Below are 20,021 nucleotides of genomic sequence, written 5' to 3'. Positions count from 1 at the left end.
TTCCCCTGATTGGAATTACATTGGTCTCCCCCAATTGTTTTTCTTTGTTTTTATAAATTTACCCCCATAAGCACCTATGGATCTTTATAAAATTGCTTAAAAATAGCTGTCTCTGTGGCCTTCACACATAGGCAACCTGTTATTTATTTATTTATTTTTATAAATTTATAATCTGCCTACAACTAGGCAGAGTTACAGTAAGAACAATCATAAAATAAACAAACATTCACAAACAAATGACTGCAACAACCCACACTACTGCATACCCAGAATCATTACTACTCGTTATACGTGATCAGGAGGGAAAGCAAGAAGAAATTGATGGGCCTTCAGATACTTTTTAAACTGCTTCAAATTTTCACAGAGCTATAAAATTGGTCTCCATATGATATGTATACATTTATAAAACATTTTCCACATGAAAAACATGCAGAAAATAGCTATAATACGGTTGTGCAAGGGTATAAAGAGTAGGTGCATCAAAAGTTAGTGCCCATTTATACATGGTCTGAGTGTAGGTATTTCTGGGAGTAGAGTCATTTTGTACACATACTTTTCAAAATTTAACATGTACGGTACACCTTTACCTTTACAGTTGCCTCTGAGCAGGTATACATTTGTGCACTATTAGAGATACTTCTAAAAACTTAAGGCATGTGTCAACATTTTCCTTCCTAAGCACTCAATTCTGGAACGCACTGCCGCGCAACTTAAAAACAATCTAGGAGCTAACTAACTTCCGTAAACTACTGAAGACCCATCTCTTTGACAAAGCATACCACAAAGATTAAAAAATGCAAACTCCTATACAGATATCCAGAACTGTCTATCACACTTGCTTGTTAAACTACTATCATGCCTTATCATTATCATGTTACCAAGATCCTTCTGTAATACTAAATGTACATTCTCTTATATACCTTCACCATTCATGATGTATTGTAAGCCACATTGAGCCTGCAAATAGGTGGGAAAATGTGGGATACAAATGCAACAAATAAATAAATTATTATTGTTAGAATTTATTTACTGCCTTTTTGAAGGAATTCGCTCAAGGCGGTGTACAGTAAGAATAAATCAAACATCAGCAATAGATAATTACAGCAGTAAAAATATTCAAAAACAAAGTATGGCATGGTATACTATTTACAATGTCAATATAATATGTAATAGAGCATTATAATTGATAGTGAAGGGTAAAGCAACATATAGATAAGCACATAAGCACTGCCACGCTGGGAAAAGACCAAAGCTCCATCAAGCCCAGCACTCTGTCTCCGACAGCGGCCAATCCAGGCCCCAAGAACCTGGCAAAATGTAGGAAGAGTTAGAAAGTAACAGAACAGATAACTACTACCTTAGCTTTAGGACGAAGCTAAAAACCTCTCTTTTCCATTGCACCATACTCATGCTGTCTTTAGGACTGCACATTGTTTCCTTGTGACCAGATCTCTACCTCGTCTTATGATCTTTTGGTTGTCTTCCTAATGCAATGCTCTAATGTAATCTAATTGTTGTAAACTGTATTCCCTGGAAAGGGGAATCTAGCAATACATAAGACCTAATTTGAATTGAATTTTATTGAATTTAATCTTTATGGAGTGTCCCTTAGTCATTGTACTTTTTGAAATAGTAAACAATCGATTCATGCTTATTCATTCCACTCCACTCAGGGTTTTGTAGACCTCTGTCATATCCCCCCCAGCCATTTCTTCTCCAAGCTGAAGAGCCCTAACCTCTTAAGCCTCTCCTCATATGAGAGGAGTTCCATCCCCTTAATAATTTTGGTCGTCCTTCTAATTCCACTATATCTTTCTTGGGATAGAGCGATAGGTTTGCACACAAGATAAGATCACATCATAGAATGATACAGAGACATTGTAATATTCTTTGTCTTATTTTCTGTTCCTTTCCTAATAATTCCATTTTAAAATCTGCATTAAATTAGCTACCCTTCACTCTTCAGGTGCTATGGATGATTGTAATGACCGGTTACAGACCACTAATAGCAGATCAGTAATTTCATGTTTGAGTTCTTTTAGGACTCTGGGTTTATGCCATCTGGTCCAGGTGATTTACTATTATTAAATATGAATCTGTTGCTTTTCCTATGGCAATATTCCTTTTTCCTCCAGTTTTTGGGAAACTCTCTTGGTACACCCTCTTGATATAAACATAGTGTTCTGTTCTCTGACAGCCTTGCACTAGTTTATAATGTGATTCTAAAATGTGTGTAATGCTTTTACTGTTATAATCATTTCTAAGGACTTTCACTGCTGCAGTTTCCTCTGCAAAGATATGTCAGCAAGGCATTGTGTGTAATGTAGTTCACAGCAATGCAACCACACTTTTCTGTCTGTATAAGAACGGTTACCAGTGGTTGTGAGGCTGCCCAGACCTCTTTTCTCTCTCAGCCAAGCTTGGCTCCTGTGTCTACTTGCTATCATTTCCTGGTCAGTCTATCTCTGTCCTGAGAGGTCAGCCAGGTATGACCTTTCCCTCCAATCGAGAGCCGTCCTCTAGGACCACCCCTTGCTACCCGATGGCAGGCTCTGTCCCCATTGGTGTTTACCGGCTCCTCCCTGAGCCTGTGTGAGGCTTCTTGTCCTCTTTGTCCCTTCAGCCATGAGGCATTTCACCATCTTGCTAGAGATATGGGGCATGCACCATTGTGCCCCAGACAGCTCTGTCCTGCTGAAACTCCCTGCAATGAACTTGGTTTATTACCTTGAAAATATCTCCTCCCTAATGAGATATCGCATATTCCAGTCACCCAGCTCTAAGATACTTCTATCTGCTCATATTTTTTGTTATTCTAGAAATAAGCAGTGGATTTTCCCCAAGTCCATTTTAATAATGGTCCATGGACTTTTCCTTTAGGAAGCCTGATCTAGTTCCCACTCTTTGTGTTTGTACTTCATAGAAAAACATCTAAAAATTGGTTTCGAAAATACCAAGTTTGACGTTTTTGTGAGAAAAACATTCAAATGCTGCTTTATACCATTTTTTTTTTTACATTTTTCTCTTTCGAAAATGATCCCAATGGTAATTGATTCTCTCCTTTCTCCATGTGTTCTCTGTTCTGGATTTATGAAGGATCTTCTACATATAAAATCACCTATTCAGAAGCCACTAGTGCTATGAGATTTAAATGCTGTTTTCACACATTTGATAAATCCATCTTTTGAACCCACAGTGTCTTCATCTTTTTAAAAACTTTCATGGAAATTGTGTTTTTAATAGGGTAGTCTAAGAACATCCCAAATTTTTGGTGAAAGTAGTATTTTGCTTTTCACATCAGTCAGTATTTCTTCAGTGTGCAGCATGAGAAAAAACACTTTACACCCTAATCTCACATCTCTCACAAAGAGTTACCAGGTATGTGCCTGTCTGTGCTAGTAGTGAATAATTATATAACAGAATTCCTAGACCATGAATGCACAGACATTGCAAACAAAGCAAAGTGTATTTACTTGTAACAGGTAAATAAATACCTGTACTACCAAAGAAAGCAGAGGGACATGACATGTAAACTCGACTTCCTATATCCTTTGACCCCAAATTTTTACAACTACCATCTTGAATGGTTTGAGCTCTGATATGATCAACAAAGGTTTTCTGTTCAAGACAAAGTAAATGCTCTTCAGATCAGAGCCACAGCCACATCAGTAGCCCGTTTAAAATAAACTTCATAGAGCAAATCTATAAAGTAGCGACTTGGTCATTTCTGTATACCTTCACTTCTCATGGTTGGCTAGATCATGCATTCCAAAAGAACAGTACCTTTGGTAAAGCAGTGCTGATAAACGTATTTATATAACCACTTCAACCCTCGCCACAAAAACCGAAGGAGTTTAGAGAGGGGATGGGTGTGAAGGAAACTTGAAAATATTTCCAAAACAGAATCACAGATTCACAGCAGCTTCCTTCAGTGCAAATGTGAACTCTTGAGAGATCCTGGAGCAACTCTCGGCTGAAGAATATCACTTATTCATTCTGCTTGTTAACGGATTAAAAATAAGGGGCTTGATATTTAGCTGGTGTTGGTCAGCATTTTGCTGACTGCCACCAGCTTTAAACCCAGAAATACAGTGCTGAGCTATGCCCAGGCTCCCTCATTGCATTTCCAGATATACAAAGCTGGCTAAAAACGTAGCCGGTTAAATTCAATATTCGGCACAACCAGCTATGAAGAACCACATAAAGATAGTACTGCGTTTTATGTGGTTCTTTTTATGCAGTTATATTAACTGGTTAAGGGGGCTTTTTACGAATGCACGGTGGTGTTTTTAGTGCGCACTAAATGCTTGAGGAGCCCATAAGAATATGTTGACACCTCTAGCATTTAGCGCACACTTAATTTTAGTGTAAAAGGCCCACTAAGTGCTGAATATTGGCATTTAATCGGCTAAGTGCCTGCTCTGCCTCCAGAATGCCCCCAAAATGATTTCTAATTGGACATTTTCAGCAGCACTATCTGGTTAAGTGCTGCTGAAAATGCCTAGTTAACCCAGACAGGTGATTTAAACAGCCAGGAGCCTTCTCCTGGCTGCATAAATCATTTTGAATATTGGGCCCAAAGTTGCTTACGTGCAACAGGGGTTCTCCATAGATGAAAGGATAATTTAGACTCACAATAGTGCCCACCTCCTTGAGAGCTGGCTGGGACGTGCATACTTAGGGCCCTGTTTACTAAGGTGCGTTAATATTTTTAGCATGCGCGCTAACCATGTAGGCGCCTATAGGGATATTGTAGGCACGTACATAATTAACGTGTCTTAAAAGCGTTTATGTGCCTATAGCGCTGCTTAGTAAACGGGGCCATTACTGAGCTACCAATGCAAGGGTGTCTTCATGTGGGAAGGGCTGCACGTACTCAGAAATTTTTACTAGTTCATTCTGAGCTCTGAGATAGCTACGCCATCCTTGTATTGTCAGATGATGCCATGTTTGATTTATCATGTTTGCTATGATGAATCCCTGTTACTGTAAATAAAGTTTGCTTTGTTTGCAAAGGGAATTAAGTATATAAAGTGAAATTAGAAGTACAGTAAAACAAGGTGCTTATTGTATTTTTTTTATTCTTTAGGATGAAGTGGCACACACACTTACAGAAAGCAGGGTATTAAAAAATACTAGACATCCTTTTCTAACAGTAAGTACCTATAACCTGAGATCTTACACTTGTGGATTTGCTGCAGTTCAGTTCAGGTATTCATGTATTTGTTTTATGATTAGCCAAAAAATAAGTTGTAATTAATAGATATTGTTTGAGGCTTTACTATTCATTTCTACATTGTTTGCCAAAATGTGATTGTCAGTTTTCACCATTGAAGCATGAATAGTTGATTGTGAAGAGTATTTTTAAATCAAATACATATACTGACATATCACATATATAATACAAATAAAAAAATATGGGAAGCAAGGGTTAGGTTTTTGATTTTGCATTGTGACAGCATATATAGGCAGGTAATACTAATGCCTAACATGTTAGATGCAATTACTAAAATAATGAAATAGAATGTCCTGAAAGGAAAAAGTTGATATGTATGACCTTTAGTGTTACAGTTTTCTTAAAAAAGGAAATCACCAAAATTTAGAATGTTCTATACCTTTCTCATGAGACCAGTTAGAGATAGGTGGATCATCCTGTTAAAAAATTAATAGCACAAGATTCAGAAACCCTACTCCTGTCAACAACCTGAAGCAACACTTTTGAGAATTAGCATGTGGAATTTTAAATACATTCTACTCAATACAACGTAACTTGTTTCCTAAAATTATTTAATGTTATAAATGAAGTAGATTTAATATTTGGTTACTATGGTAACTGTAGCCATTGCCTCAACATACTGCAGAATTAGAAATTCACAATGGTATTCATTCTGATCTTTGCATATTTCAAAAGATAATGGAAAACATTTGTTTGTACCTCAGATTGACAATCTGCTAAGTTTCTTTGCAGGGTTATCATGTTTTTTGATATACTACAGATTATGTTTTTATATTGTATTAATTATCTTTCACTGCCCCTGTTTTACTATGTGCCCCTCCCCTGGTAGTTATATGACTTTTTTCAAATGTCTTTGATAAGTTGATCTACACAGCTACCACTGGAATTCTGTTTTGCTTGATTAAAGAGAAATGTTTGGGACTAACTACATAAATGGAAAACCAGAATGGAAGTTGCATCAGAAGAGGGCAGGATGGTCAGAGGTAAAGGCCCAGTGCAGGCTGTAGGCAATCTTTACATACGTCTGCTGCTGCGTTGCAGGATGAAGACTTCTGCAAAAGTAAAACGAGTTTGGTTGGAAGGGAAGGGGAGAGAGAACCGCCAGACCGTGCCTGCGAGCAGGGGAGAGAGGGAGATTAGCCCTAGTTTTATTGTAACCCGCCAAGGATTTTAGATTGAGTTGGTTATAAATCTGGAGAATAAATAAAATAAAACAAACAACAGATCTGCAGTCCGAAAAAAATTAATTCCTACATGCACGTATAACAGTGGAAAAAGCCTCAAAAGTCCTCCTAAATCTTGAATTGATTTAGAGAAGATGTGACGGGTCAAATGACCTTTTTAATCATCACTGGCATAAAAAACCACTGCTTGTGCTAATCTTCATTCATTTATGGTAAACCGTGATTATGTTATATTCAACACCAAAACGCCACACTTATCTTAAAGTGGATGCTTGCGGTTTAACTGCGCTGTACTCTTTCACTCTCAACTGGTGCAGGGCCGACGGTGGCCAGCGTTTCGCAAGGCTGCTTCAGGGCCTCTACTGCACTATCTGTTGAAAGATATACATATTAATTCTGGAAAATCTAAACACTGAAAACCATAAAGAATCAACACACTCACCAAGTTGAGAGGACAGCTTCACTGTATTCTTCCTTACACGTTAACTTCTCTACAAAAATGGCTTCTCTATAGCCTCCTGACTGACGTCAGACGCTATCGCTGGCATGAACGATTAAGTAGGGGTGCTATAAAAAATGGCTCCATTCAACTCGATGGTTCAGTCCTTTCGGATGCAAGGACCGTAACCTGAATATCCATTTTTGCTCGTTTTGTAAAAGGAGCTTTTGATATTCACCTCCTCTCTTAGACTGATATATAGTTTGTAATATTACACATCTTAAATCTTCGAAGGAGTGTTGTTGAATTCTACAATGTGTTACTAATGGGAGACCAATTCGATTAGTTATGATAGAACTCTTATGCTCACCTAATCTCACTGCCAATGGCCTCTTTGTGTGCCCTACATATATCATGTTGCACGGGCATCGTAGACTATAAATTACTCCACAAGATTTACAATTTGTGCTTTGTTTCAATGCATATCTCTTATTATCAACGGGATTAATAAACTCCCGGGTTTCTTCCATACTAGAACAGTAATTGCAACTACCACATTTATGGTGCCCTAATCGCCCATTAGTGTGTATAACAGCCGTCTGCAGCACCGCTGGACAGAGATGTTCCTTGAGATTCGAACTCCTACTATATGCTAACCTCAATTTGACATTTTCAAAAATCGGTAAAGTCTTGATCAAAGTCCAATGCTTCTTCAATATCTGTGTTAACTCAAATGAATTCATATTATATTGGGTAACATATGTGATGAACGTATCTGAATCTTGTATATTATTTGCTTCTGAAGTCAATAACAATTCTCTAGAGTTCCATCTTGCTCTATTATAGGCTTTCCTAAGTGTATAATCTGGGTAGCCTCTGAGGGCTAATTTATGCATTAATCTCTTAGATTGTTTTTTAAATTCATTGTCAGTAGAACAAATCCTTCGATGCCTTAAAAATTGAGAGAACGGTAAATTATCTTTTAAAGATATAGGATGACAACTAGTGTAATTGAGAAAAGTATTTCTATCCGTGGGCTTATGAAATACAGTTGTACTAATTTCTCCATTTCTATTCGTAATAAGTACATCTAGGAATGATATCTGTGTCGCATTAATCTGTACTGTGAATTTAATACGCGGATGACAGCTGTTCAAAACTGACACGAATTGACCCAAACAATCTTCATCGCCTGTCCATAACAAAAAAATATCATCAATATATCGAACCCAAAGGGCTACATACTGGTACAGCTCAGTAGTGTAAATGAATTTCTGCTCAAAAGCTCTCATATATAGATTCGCTATAGAGGGTGCCATACTTGCACCCATAGCTACACCTGACACTTGCTGGTATATTTGTTCTTCAAAGAGAAAAAAATTTTTCTTCATTGCTAGCTCCGCAAGGGCCAGAATGAAAGAAGTAGGAAACCGACTTTGTTCTCTTTGATTCAAAAACATCTCAATCACTTCCAACGCCTCATCCTGTGGTATAACTGTATATAGGGAGGACACATCTAGTGTAGCCATCATCATACCCCTAACTTTACCATTGTATGAATCCAAAAGTTGTAAAAATTGCGTAGTATCTTTTACATAAGACGCCCCACTCTTCACAAAAGGTTGCAAAAAGCAATCAACGAACATCGATAGAGGCTCTAATAATGAGCCTTTACTAGATATGATAGGTCTGCCAGGTGGATCTACAAGTCTCTTATGTATTTTAGGTAACGTATATATAACTGGTATCTTAGGATTTGATGTGTTCAAAAAATGAAACTCTTTCTGTGTCAAAACACCAGTTGCATAAGCTCTCCTAGTGATATTAAAAATATGTTCCTGAAGCTGTGCCGTAGGATCTGTTGCCAAGGGTAAATAATCTGTGGGTGCTGAAAGTTGAGTCAAGATTTCCATTATGTATTGGGATCGATTCATGATCACTATCGCTCCACCTTTGTCCGCTCTTCTGATGACAATTTTTTTATTGTTCTTCAGAGAATCTATAGCATCTCTTTCTTTTCTTGTCAAATTACTCTTACATCTTCTTCGGGTGCTACATTCAATATTTTCAAAATCTTGAAGCACCAATGTGCGAAAAGCAGACAAAACCGGATGTAGTGGTTCTGTCGGGACCCATTTAGATTTTCTTTTAACTATCGAAACATCTGGTCTCTGATCTTCATTCCCGCCAAAATACACCTTCAGTTGCAATTTCCTAATAAACTTCTCAAGTTCAATTCTAATTTGGAAGGAATCGACATACCTAGCGGGAACGAAGGAGAGACCCTTGGACAGTAGTTTAATCTCGTCCACCGTTAGTGTATAATTAGATAAATTTACCACTGCGGTTTCTTCTATTGGGGACGAGACCGAGTGTTCGGCTTCTGTTGTATAGTCTCTTGTACTACATAATCTCCTGTCCGCCCACCTCTCTTCGATTTGCCCCCTCGTCCTCTGCCTCTTCTCCCTCTGCCTCTCGATAAAAAAGGCCTTTCTAAGCTGGAAGAACTTTCCTCAGAGATATCTCTCTCATCTTCTTCAAAGGGTATTGAGGTATTATCATCAGCTTTATCTAACCAGGAGTAGATATTCTTTTCATGATCTTTCGTATCTCTTTGAAATTTCTTAATTTTAAGCTTTTGAAGATCCGATCTAAACAAATCTATCTTATACTGAAGATCATCATGCTGTCTTTGAAACGTTTCCAAAGTTTCTTTCCCTTTAAGACCTTCAGTGAGTGTGTTGATCTCATCTTTAATAGTTGAAGTAATTTCTGTAGTTTTATCAATAATCAATACCATTAAATCTAATGAACATTTATTCAATATACCTGCCCATTTCTGTAGAAAATCTTTATCGTTCAAAAATATTTTTGGCTCTTTCACTATTCGTAGACCACGTGGTATTATTTCATTTTTATAGTACTCAATTAACGTGGCACTATGCAATTCAGATTTAATTAATCTTTTCATGCCATTCGATAAGGCACTCCAGGAAGTAGTTGAACTCAACGATTCTTGCATTTGCATTAAAGACATACCCTTAAGTGTGTCCGAAATGTGATCATTAGTGAAGCCATGCAGTTAAACCGCAAGCATCCACTTTAAGATAAGTGTGGCGTTTTGGTGTTGAATATAACATAATCACGGTTTACCATAAATGAATGAAGATTAGCACAAGCAGTGGTTTTTTATGCCAGTGATGATTAAAAAGGTCATTTGACCCGTCACATCTTCTCTAAATCAATTCAAGATTTAGGAGGACTTTTGAGGCTTTTTCCACTGTTATACGTGCATGTAGGAATTAATTTTTTTCGGACTGCAGATCTGTTGTTTGTTTTGTAATAATTTCCAGTCGATCTGCTATCGAGCATATTTATATTATAGTTGAATAAATAAAATACCCAATCCTTTCTTGTGCTCTTTCTCCATCTTGGATCATCTTCCATCTATATCACCCTTCCTCTTACATATTATTGATATTCCTTGGATTTCAGAATTTCTTGTTTCTCATATTGCAGTGGTATAGGGGTGCAGATCTTCCTGTACTGTGGATTGCCTTAGACCTACATAGGTAACATTACATTACAAGGGGGCTTATAGACCGCCAACTCTCCAATTAGGATTCAAAGCGGAATACAAAAGAATAAAAAACTGATACAGTTATCAGGAATTACAAATAATAGTCAAAAACAAAAACATTTATTACAATTACATTGATGTAAATAGATAAGTCTTCAAAGCCTTATGGAAATTTAAGAAATGCTGTAAAAGTTGAAGACCAACGGGAAGGTGATTCCAAAGCCGAACCACAAGATAACAAAATGAGTGAGAAAAAATAGCTTTAAATCTAATTTGTGCAACAGAAGGAAAAGTTAAAATTAGTGAATTACAAGTCTGAAACCGAGTAATCAATTTGTAAAATTTTATAAGATTGAGAAAGATCTTTTTGCACAGACACCATACAAAGACTTAAAAATCAGGCATAGTGCCTTAAAAACAATCCTTGCTTGGACTGGCAACCAATGCAGCTCTGACAACAGAGGAGAAACATGATCAAATGTTGATTTATAAAAAATTAATCTAGCCGCCAAATTCTGAATCAGCTGCATTTTAGACAAATACTTTGTAGCTACTCCTAGGTATAAGGAATTACAATAATCCAACACAGAAAGAATATATAGTTGAACTATTATTCTGAAATGGTCTTGTAAAAAAATAACAGTGAAGTAATCTAAGTTGCCTAAGTTTAAAATAAGCTTTAACCATGGAAAAACAGGTTTCTTTGTTAGCGAAGAAATGTTTTTTCCTGATGAAAAAATTGAGATGCGTGCGTAGTTATTTTGAATGAGATCATTTTAGAATCCTGGTTCAGTCTCTTTTAATTTCTCAATTGGACTATTGTAGTCTGGTGTATTTAGGATGTAATAGAAGTTTGGTGAGGAGACTGCAGATGATACAGAACATGGCAGTTCAAATGATTTTTGGATTGTCCAAATTTGATAGAATTACTTCCAGCTATTTAACATTACACTGGCTGCCTATTGAGGCCGGAATTTATTTCAGACTGGCGTGTTTTCTCTTTAAACTTCTACACAGCTTGGCACCAGATTACTTATATCCACATTTTATATTTACTTATGCTTTGAGAACAAGACGCACTGGTACAGTAGAGAATCATCAAAAGGGAAAAAGAGATTACATCTCTTTGAATTAGGGTTGGCATTTCAAGTGGCAAGATTATGGACTATGGTCACATCCATTTTCAAATCTTTAGTCTTATATTATTTTTAGGAAAAATTTGAAAACCCTCTTGTTTCAGAAATATGTATCTCATCCTAATTGTTGACATCAGTAATTATTTTTTACTTTAGTTAATATGTATTTTTTTTAATTATTGAATTTATTATTATGGCCCTTCTTCCCAGTTAAATGAAACTGGCTTCTTGAAAATTGTAATCCGCTTAGAACTGTGAGGTAATGGCAGGATAGAAAACTGATTTACCATTACCTTTAAATTATTTACTTGCAGCTCCATTGACAAAGAAGAGTCCAATAAAATACCCAACACTCTAGATTCTCTTTCAACTGGTAAAATATGTTGTCCCCCCTAAAACAATAAATTTGAGAATATTAAAATCTGATAAATCAAATCAAAGAAGCTTTGCTTTATCTGTGTTCAATTTAAATCACAAATCAAGAGCACAATCAGCAATTTTTCTTATATTATTCTGAAGTACAGATGAAATAGAATCAATGTCCTGCCTAATAGGAATTTGCAAAAAGATATCATCAGCATAAGACATTAAGGGCTCTGTTTACTAAGCAGGGCTAAGGGCACGTTAGCATTTTTAGTGCGTGCTAATGATTAGGACACACTAAATGCTAAGTCGCCCATAGGAACATATGGGTGACTCTAGTGTTTTGTGCATGCTAATTTTAGCATGTTCTAAAAACGTTTTTGCGGCTTAGTAAACAGGGCCTTAACAATTCTCCTGATCCCAGGGCAACTTTTACCAAAGTACTCATATAAAAATTATACAATAAAGGAGATATATATTTAAAAAAAAAGATTTAAACCAAGGAATCACAAATTCCACAGCCAGATAAAAGATATAACAATATCTTATGATCAACTGTATCGATGGCGGCAGAGATGCCAAATTGTAATAGCAACATCTCTCTGCCTCGACACAGCACCTGTTTGACAGCAGAGTCATAGATAATAACAGTGTATCTGTGCTGTGGAATGGATGGAACCCATGTTGAGAATTATGTAAAAAGTTGAACCTCTCAATATAATCAGACAATTGAGAGCTGGCCACAAACTCAATCAGTTTGGTAAGAAATAGTATATTGGCAATGGGTCTAAAATTTGAAACCTGAGACAAATCCCCATCAACTAGGTATCAGAGTTAAAACTATATTCCCCGTTTCACTTTGGAACCAATCAGGAGTGAGAGAGATGTTTACAGAATGTGTCAACCGTTCTAATAGTTCAGAGGAAGGATCTTTAAAAAAAAAAAAAAAAAAAAAAAAAAAAAGAAGGCAATTTATCTAATGGACAGTTTGAACAGGATAACTGATTTGCATAAGGGATCAAATCTCCTACTGAAATAACACTAAAAATAACCCAGAGCCTGTCAGTTGGAATAAACAAAGAATCAGCAATACAGTGGTCCTGGTAACCCATTACTCATATATTGTCAAAAAAATGATAAATCATATTCACTTTACTGCAAAATAAGTGGCTAAGGTCTCAGCAGAAGGTTGAACTATATTTGATGAAAGAGGTACTGTCAAATTATAATGCTACAAACCAAACAGCTTTCTAAGATTCAGGCTTTCTAAACCTACTAAAGTTCTTCTTGCTTAAGTCTATGCTAGTCTTATAATGTTTTAATTCAGTCTAACAGAATCATCTGCAGTTTTGCACCTACATCTCTCTAACTTGCGGCAATTTCTTTTCTGTTGTAATAATTCTGCTGTAAACCAAGGACACCTCATCTTCCTATTCAATCTTACTTCTCTCTCAGGAGCTACTTCATCTAAAACTTTCAAAGTGGAAAATCTCCAAATAAATCATCAGAATAATCTGTTCTAATTTTTCTTCAAATTCTATAGGGCTTGTTAACTTTTATTCTTTTAAATAATTGGAGTTCTTTCTACTTTCCTTGTTGGGAAAACTGCTTTGGTTGTTTTAAGTGAAAGGCGGTATATCAAGTAGCAAACAATAAACGTATCTTATTTCGGATTATTTAATCTTCAAATCTTGACATTCTTTTTCTGACTGAAATTTTGCTAATGTTGTACAGTTGTGGGGAATGGGTTTTGGGGGGCTATGCACCTGGGAGCAATTTGTGAAGTCCACTGCAGTGCCCCCTAGGGTGCCCAGTTGGTGTCCTGGCATGTGAGGGGAACCAGTGCACTTCGAATGCTGGCTCCTCCCATGACCAAAGTGCTTGCATTTGTTCATTTCTGAGATGGGCATCCTTGGTTTCCATTATCGCCGAAAACCGGGGATGACCATCTCTAAGGACGACCTAAATGTTGAGATTTGGGCGTCCCCAACCGTATTATTGAAAGGAAAGATAGACGCCCATCTTGTTTCGATAATACGGGTTTCCTTGCCCCTTCACCGGGACGTCCTGTGAGGACGTCCTCAGGAAAACTTGGGCACCCTGTTCGATTATGCCCCTCTTTGTGAAATAGCAACAGAGTATGAGCCCAGATAAGTTTGCTCCTTTCTGTTCTTGAATACTCTGGTGCTTTATAGTTTAGTGTATGGACACAATTTATATATTTTTTTATTTTGTTTTTCAGTCAACGGATGGGGAATTTTTATTTATACGGATTCCTATTCTATTTTTCACAATCTTGGTTTAATGTAATAAAATATAAAATAAGTGTTTGATATAAAAAAGCAATAAATTAAGGGATACAAAATATTGGGAGTATTAATGATGTATAGAGCTTTTAGGTGAGTTGATTTCGGCTATGCTCACTGAAATTAAGCTCGGCTGTGGTTACAACCTATACGGAATTCTCTCTGGTTTCTGTTTTTATGTTTCAATCATTTTTATTCAAAACTTAAGAAGAAAAGTTAACATTATCATGTATGAACTTCTGATATTTTCCCTCCATGTGGCTAAACTAACACATGGTACGTCTACCCCAACAAATAGGACTTAACCTTCCCTCCCCTTCCCTTCCCCTCCCACTCCCCCCCTTTCCCCTTTCTATGGCATCAAATGAACATAATAACGCAGGGTACAGGGCAATATCTAGAAGTTTAACAGTCTACTCCTGGCAGTTGGAGTCAGAGTATTCCAAAAGGGAGTCCAAGTGAGTAGGAAACGCACTCCAGTCTTCGTTTTAAAGTCTGTAATTCCCACCCTCTCTACCCACAGTAACGTTATCATACGCACACACCACTGCGATACTATAGGGTAGTTGTATGTAAGCCATTCTGAGAATATTGCTTGTTTAGCCACTACAATAGCTTTGCGTACAAAAGCGGTAAATCCTGATGGGACAGGGTGTATGAGAACAGGATGGCCCAGGAGCAGCGCCGAGTCATACTTCCAGCCCGCCTTCCACATCTCAGAAACATATTGTACTAGCTCCTTCCAAAATCGGACTATGCCCTTGCAGGACCAAAACATGTGCCCGAGGGTGGCCCCTGGATCCCTGCATTTGAGGCACTCTCCCCAAGGCGAGAGTCCCATGTGAAAGGCTCTTCTGGGAGAAATGTAGAGTCGAAGAGCAAATTTGTATTGTAGCTCCCAGTGCTGCGTCATGTTCATTGTTTTGCGCATTGTAAGCACATGGGACTTGAACTGAGGCAATGTAAGGGCCATGGGGATATCTCGTTTCCAGGCAGCCAGTAACTTGGCATAGTCTAGTTCGGTAACTGTGTCCCTGATGTGCCTGTGATGGAACGTGAGGGGAACTTTTTGCTGTGCCTCTAAAGAGAATGCTGTTGCCAACTCTTCCTGGACATCCTCCGCCAGCGCCTCCCAGGACAAGGAACGTATATAATGATTTAGCTGTGCATAATAGAACTCATCGGAGGGCGGCAGGGCGTATTCAGCACAGAGCTCCTGAAACGGCTTTATCTGTCCTTCACGGGTAAGTTCTTGTAACAAGTATACTATCCCTTTCCTTTTCCATCTGCGGAACACCGAATACAGCCTTCCAGGTGCAAAGGTAGGGTTCCCGCATATTGGCAAGTATGGTGTAACCTTCGAAGAAAATCCGTGTAATTTACAGATCCATTTCCAAGTTGCTTTTGCTGATGTCATTATTCCTGTTTGCTTCAGTAGGGGCGGCAATGGTGATCCCATCGTGTGCAAATAGCTGCTGAAGTGCGTTTCTGGGTATAATTGTAATTTCAGTTCTGTATTTGTATGGTCCTGTGTTCTGCGAAACCAGTCAGTGATGTGGCGCATTCCACTAGCTATTGTTTAGATATTTCACATTCAGTAGTCCCAAACCCCCATATTTTACCGGTATACTCAGTGTTGGAATGGAAAGGCGGGGTTTCTTCCCACTCCACAAAAAGTTTTGCATTAACCTCATTAATTTCTTTTCCTCCCCCCTCTTTAAGTAAAGCGGGAGAGTTTGAAAAACGTAGACCCACTTTGTAACTACAATCATGTTGTACAATGCAATACGCCCCAGAAGAGAGAGTGGAAGGGATCCCCATGCCTGCAATTGTTTTTCAGTGTCTTTTAATAAGCGTTGTATATTTAGCTCATATAACTGGGACAAATCAGCTGGAATATATACTCCTAAATACTTAAACATGCCCTGCGCCCACTGTAAGGGAAACTGTCCAGGCCAAGATGTTTTGACGTCCGGTAGAATGGGAAGTGCAATGGACTTGTGCAAATTTAATTTAAAGCCAGAAAATTTCCCAAATTGTTCAATTATCTGCAGCAGCCTGCTTAAGCTCTGGGTAGGGTTTTTCAATAGTACCAGCAGATCATCTGCGTAGGCCAACGCCCTGATGTCATGACCTGCCAAGGTGACCCCCTCAAGGTCCTGAGTAGATGAAGTGATCCTCAGCAGTGGCTCCAAGGACAAAACAAAAAGTAGCGGGGAGAGTGGACATCCCTGTCTCATTCCACGACATATTTGGAACTCTGACTCTCTTGTGCCATTTACAAGAACCCTCGCCGTGGGCTCCAATATAGAGTACGAACAGCCCGCAGGAACCACCCTGCTATACCCATGCTTTCTAAGGTCTGAAACAAGAAGTCCCACCCGACCCGGTCAAAGGCCTTCTCCGCATCTAAACTTACTACTAAGGAGGGCCCTCCATCTTGTTTACATTCTGCAATTGCCAGCAAGAGTTTCCTGACATTGTGTACCGAATGCCTGCCTCTCACAAACCCTACCTGTTCTGCGTTGATCAACTGCGGTAAGAACTGGGCCAATCTCTCCGCCAACATTTAGCTATTATTTTAATGTCTACATTGAGGAGAGAGATTGGCCTAAAAGACTCAGCCCTGTCATGGGGTTTACCTGGCTTAGGTATTAACGATATGAGAGCCGTGTTAGCATATCTTGGAAATTGTCCTGTTTCTATAACCTCATTGTAATATTCTAATAGAGCTGCCAGGGCTTCCCCAGGTAGACTTTTGTAATATTCTCCTGTGAAACCATCAGGGCCTGGAGCCGAGCGCAGCTTTAGGGACTTAATCACCTGTTGTAGTTCTCCCAGCCCTAAGGGCATATTCAAGGCCTGCTGTGATTTTGGAGAGCCCCGCATGGTGTAGGTACTCTTGCATGGCCTGCTCTGGGGGGGCGCCTCTGCCATATATAGGGTAGCAGAATACTCTGTAAATACCTGACCTATCTGCTCTTTCTCCGTTGTGGGCCTACCTTTTAAGTCTTAACATTGTAACCGTATGGGGACCCCCCCCCCCAATTCTTGATTAAATGGCTCAGCATTCTACAGTCTTATTACTAAATCTCTGTAGTTTATATTTGTAATAGAGGGCTGACCTGGTCTCTTTCTCATGTAACAAACTATTCAGTGCTACCTGTGTGGATTTTAAGGTTTCAAAGGTAGCTTTAGATGGGTGGTGTATGTAGATTCTTGTAGCCCTACTCAGTTGTCGCTCTAACTGTAGTATCCCCGCCGCCCTCTTCTTATTCTTGAGGCTGTAGTAAGCTATAATGGCGCCCCTTAATACCGCTTTAGATGCAGACCAAAACAGTTCGGGTTGGCTTACGGCATGCTCCCCATTGAAACGTACATAGTCTGCCCAGCTCTTGTGGATATGGCTCTTTAAATGTGGGTCTGAGTGTAAGTGAGCCGGGTATCTACATCCATTCGCACCCCCTTTGCCAGCTGTAACATTCAACTCCACCCATATTAGAGCATGGTCCGAGATTTCTTCTGGCCCTATAGTGGCAGTATTGACTAGGTGAAATATGGATCGGTCTAATAATATATAATCTATCCTGGCGCACGATCCATGTGCCCTCGATCTATGTGTGTAGGATCCACCAGGGGTCCACCAAATTGAGTGTCTTGTTAAATGCTTGGAACTCTTTGGAGCGTGCCCCTCTGTATTTTGATTCCCTCGGGTTGGAACAATCCTGACAGGGGTCCATTACCGCATTGAAATCTCCTGTCACTATCAATCTAGCATTATGGTGTTGTAAACAAGTTCCAGCCAAGGACTTAAAGAAAGTTGGATCATAATTGTTAGGGCCATATAATACTAGCAACAAAAAAACCATCCCTTGCAGCCACACTCTAAGTAATATATAGTCTCCTTTACTCCCTTTACCCATTAAGGTTACCTTGTATGGGAGTCCCTTCCGAAACAACACTGCCACCCCTCCTTTCCTCCCTTGGGATGAGGCCGCAAACACCTCACTCACCCATAATTTCTGTAATTTAGCATGTTCTAGATCGGTAAGGCGCGTTTCCTGGAGACACGCAATATCCGCTTTATGCCTTTTCAGTGCTGCTAAGATTTTAGATCTCTTTATCGGGGAGGTAATGCCACCCACATTCCATGAAATTATTCTAGCAGACATATGTTATACGCAACTCATTTACTAGTGTTTGTTATAGTATCTGGCTTCTTGCCAGCACATGTTGACATAGCATCTTTACCATTCCAGCTCTGTTCTCCCTCCTGCCCTTTCCAACCCGTCCAAGCAAATTGAGTAAGCCTAACACCCTGCCGCATGCCAAATCCCACCCCCAACTTCCATATCAAACCAATAACAAAACCCAAATCCCCTCCCCTCCCAATCCCCAAACACACATTCAGACCCCCAACCATCTCCAGGCCGAGGCCTGGCGGTGCACAGAGTCACCTGGCTTGCAGAAAGCCCTCGCCCTGGACTCTGATTTGTTCACCACTCACTATAGTTACTTGTGCAAACCTCGTATGCCCAACAGCACTTACTAAACACATCAGTCTCCTTCATTAATGTTGTGTTCTTGCAGCACTGTTTTAGCGTCTGCAACTGATTTGTAAACTCGCCACTGCCCTTGGATATGGATTTTCAAGTGTGCTGGGTATTGAAGTGTGAATCGTATTTGTTTCTGCGCCAGCTTAGTGCATATGGGATGAAATTTTCTCCGTCGCTCTTGTACTCCCACAGAGTAATCTTGAAACATCAAAACATGCCGTCCCTCATAGGTTAAGTCCGCTCGACGTATTTTGAATCCATTTAGAATTTCAACTTTGTGTTGGTAATTAAGCAGCTTTGCTACCTATTTTGCAGGTCTGATTTGCGGCCTACTCTGTGCGCCCTCTCTACTACCACAGGTCCCAAGGAATCAGAAAGCGCCAGCTCCTTAGTCAGCCAATCCGTCAGCCATGGCACCAAGTTTCGTTCAGGTATGCTTTCTGCTAGGCCCACTATTCGGATGTTATTCCGCCGAGAGCGATTTTCTAAGTCTTCTAATATTTCTGCTTGCTCCTGCAATTGCTGTTTGATCACAAGCAAGTCTGTGCTGTAACCCTGGGAATCATCCTCTAGGGCTGAGACTCTTGTTTCAAGGTCCTCTGTTCTAGTCTCTAGTCCCTCTAATTTTGTGTGACACAGATCCAGTTTTTGGTCGAAAGCTTCCCATTTAGGTTTCCAAGTCTTTTCAACTGCTTCTGTTAGCTGCACAAGTTGTAACTCAGAGAAGGACTACTCCCTCACCATCTTGGCTTCCGGGGTGACGAGCTTGCTTTTATCTTTCTCCTTTTTTGCAGCTCTAAGTGTCATTCCAGCTGGAGTTTTATTGAGGTATTTGTCCATAGAAGTTAATTAGGGTTAACAAACTCAGTAATTAAAGTTAATGGAGCGGTTTCCAGCTTTAACAGGGCGAGGGCTCTCGAGCTCCAGCTAGACACAGCTGCTCAGCTCATTGCACCACGTGACTCTCCGGTTTCTGTTTTTAAATAAAGTTATACAGGGTTGTGTAATTCACTAGATATCTCATATATCTTTACATTTTGGGATTGAGTACATTTTTTTTGCACACATTTTTTGTCTCTCCCTTGGGGATTTCTTGTTTTTGATAGTGGTAGAGTATCAGCGGCAGCACTTTGGGCTGCTGACAAGGCCAACTGTCTTAACTTTATCCCCTAAGCTAACTATACACTGGACTGAATATAAGCTGGTATGTAGTTAGCTTCT

At 39.1% G+C, this 20,021-nt stretch overlaps 1 protein-coding gene across 1 annotated transcript in view; it reads left to right on the top strand.

The window, feature by feature from the left end:
- AKT3 (AKT serine/threonine kinase 3) overlaps positions 1-20,021 on the top strand; it is a 559,702-nt gene that overhangs the window by 346,468 nt on the left and 193,213 nt on the right. The window contains exon 7 of the mRNA XM_030196428.1: positions 5,090-5,155. Within this exon, the coding sequence (XP_030052288.1) occupies positions 5,090-5,155 (66 nt within the window). The remainder of the gene's footprint in view (positions 1-5,089; positions 5,156-20,021) is intronic.

This window comes from Microcaecilia unicolor, chromosome 3 (genome assembly GCF_901765095.1).
Source record: "Microcaecilia unicolor chromosome 3, aMicUni1.1, whole genome shotgun sequence".
Lineage (NCBI taxonomy): Eukaryota > Metazoa > Chordata > Amphibia > Gymnophiona > Siphonopidae > Microcaecilia > Microcaecilia unicolor.
The sequence above is the reverse complement of the archived record's forward strand: the minus strand, read 5'-3'. Positions and strand labels throughout refer to the sequence as shown.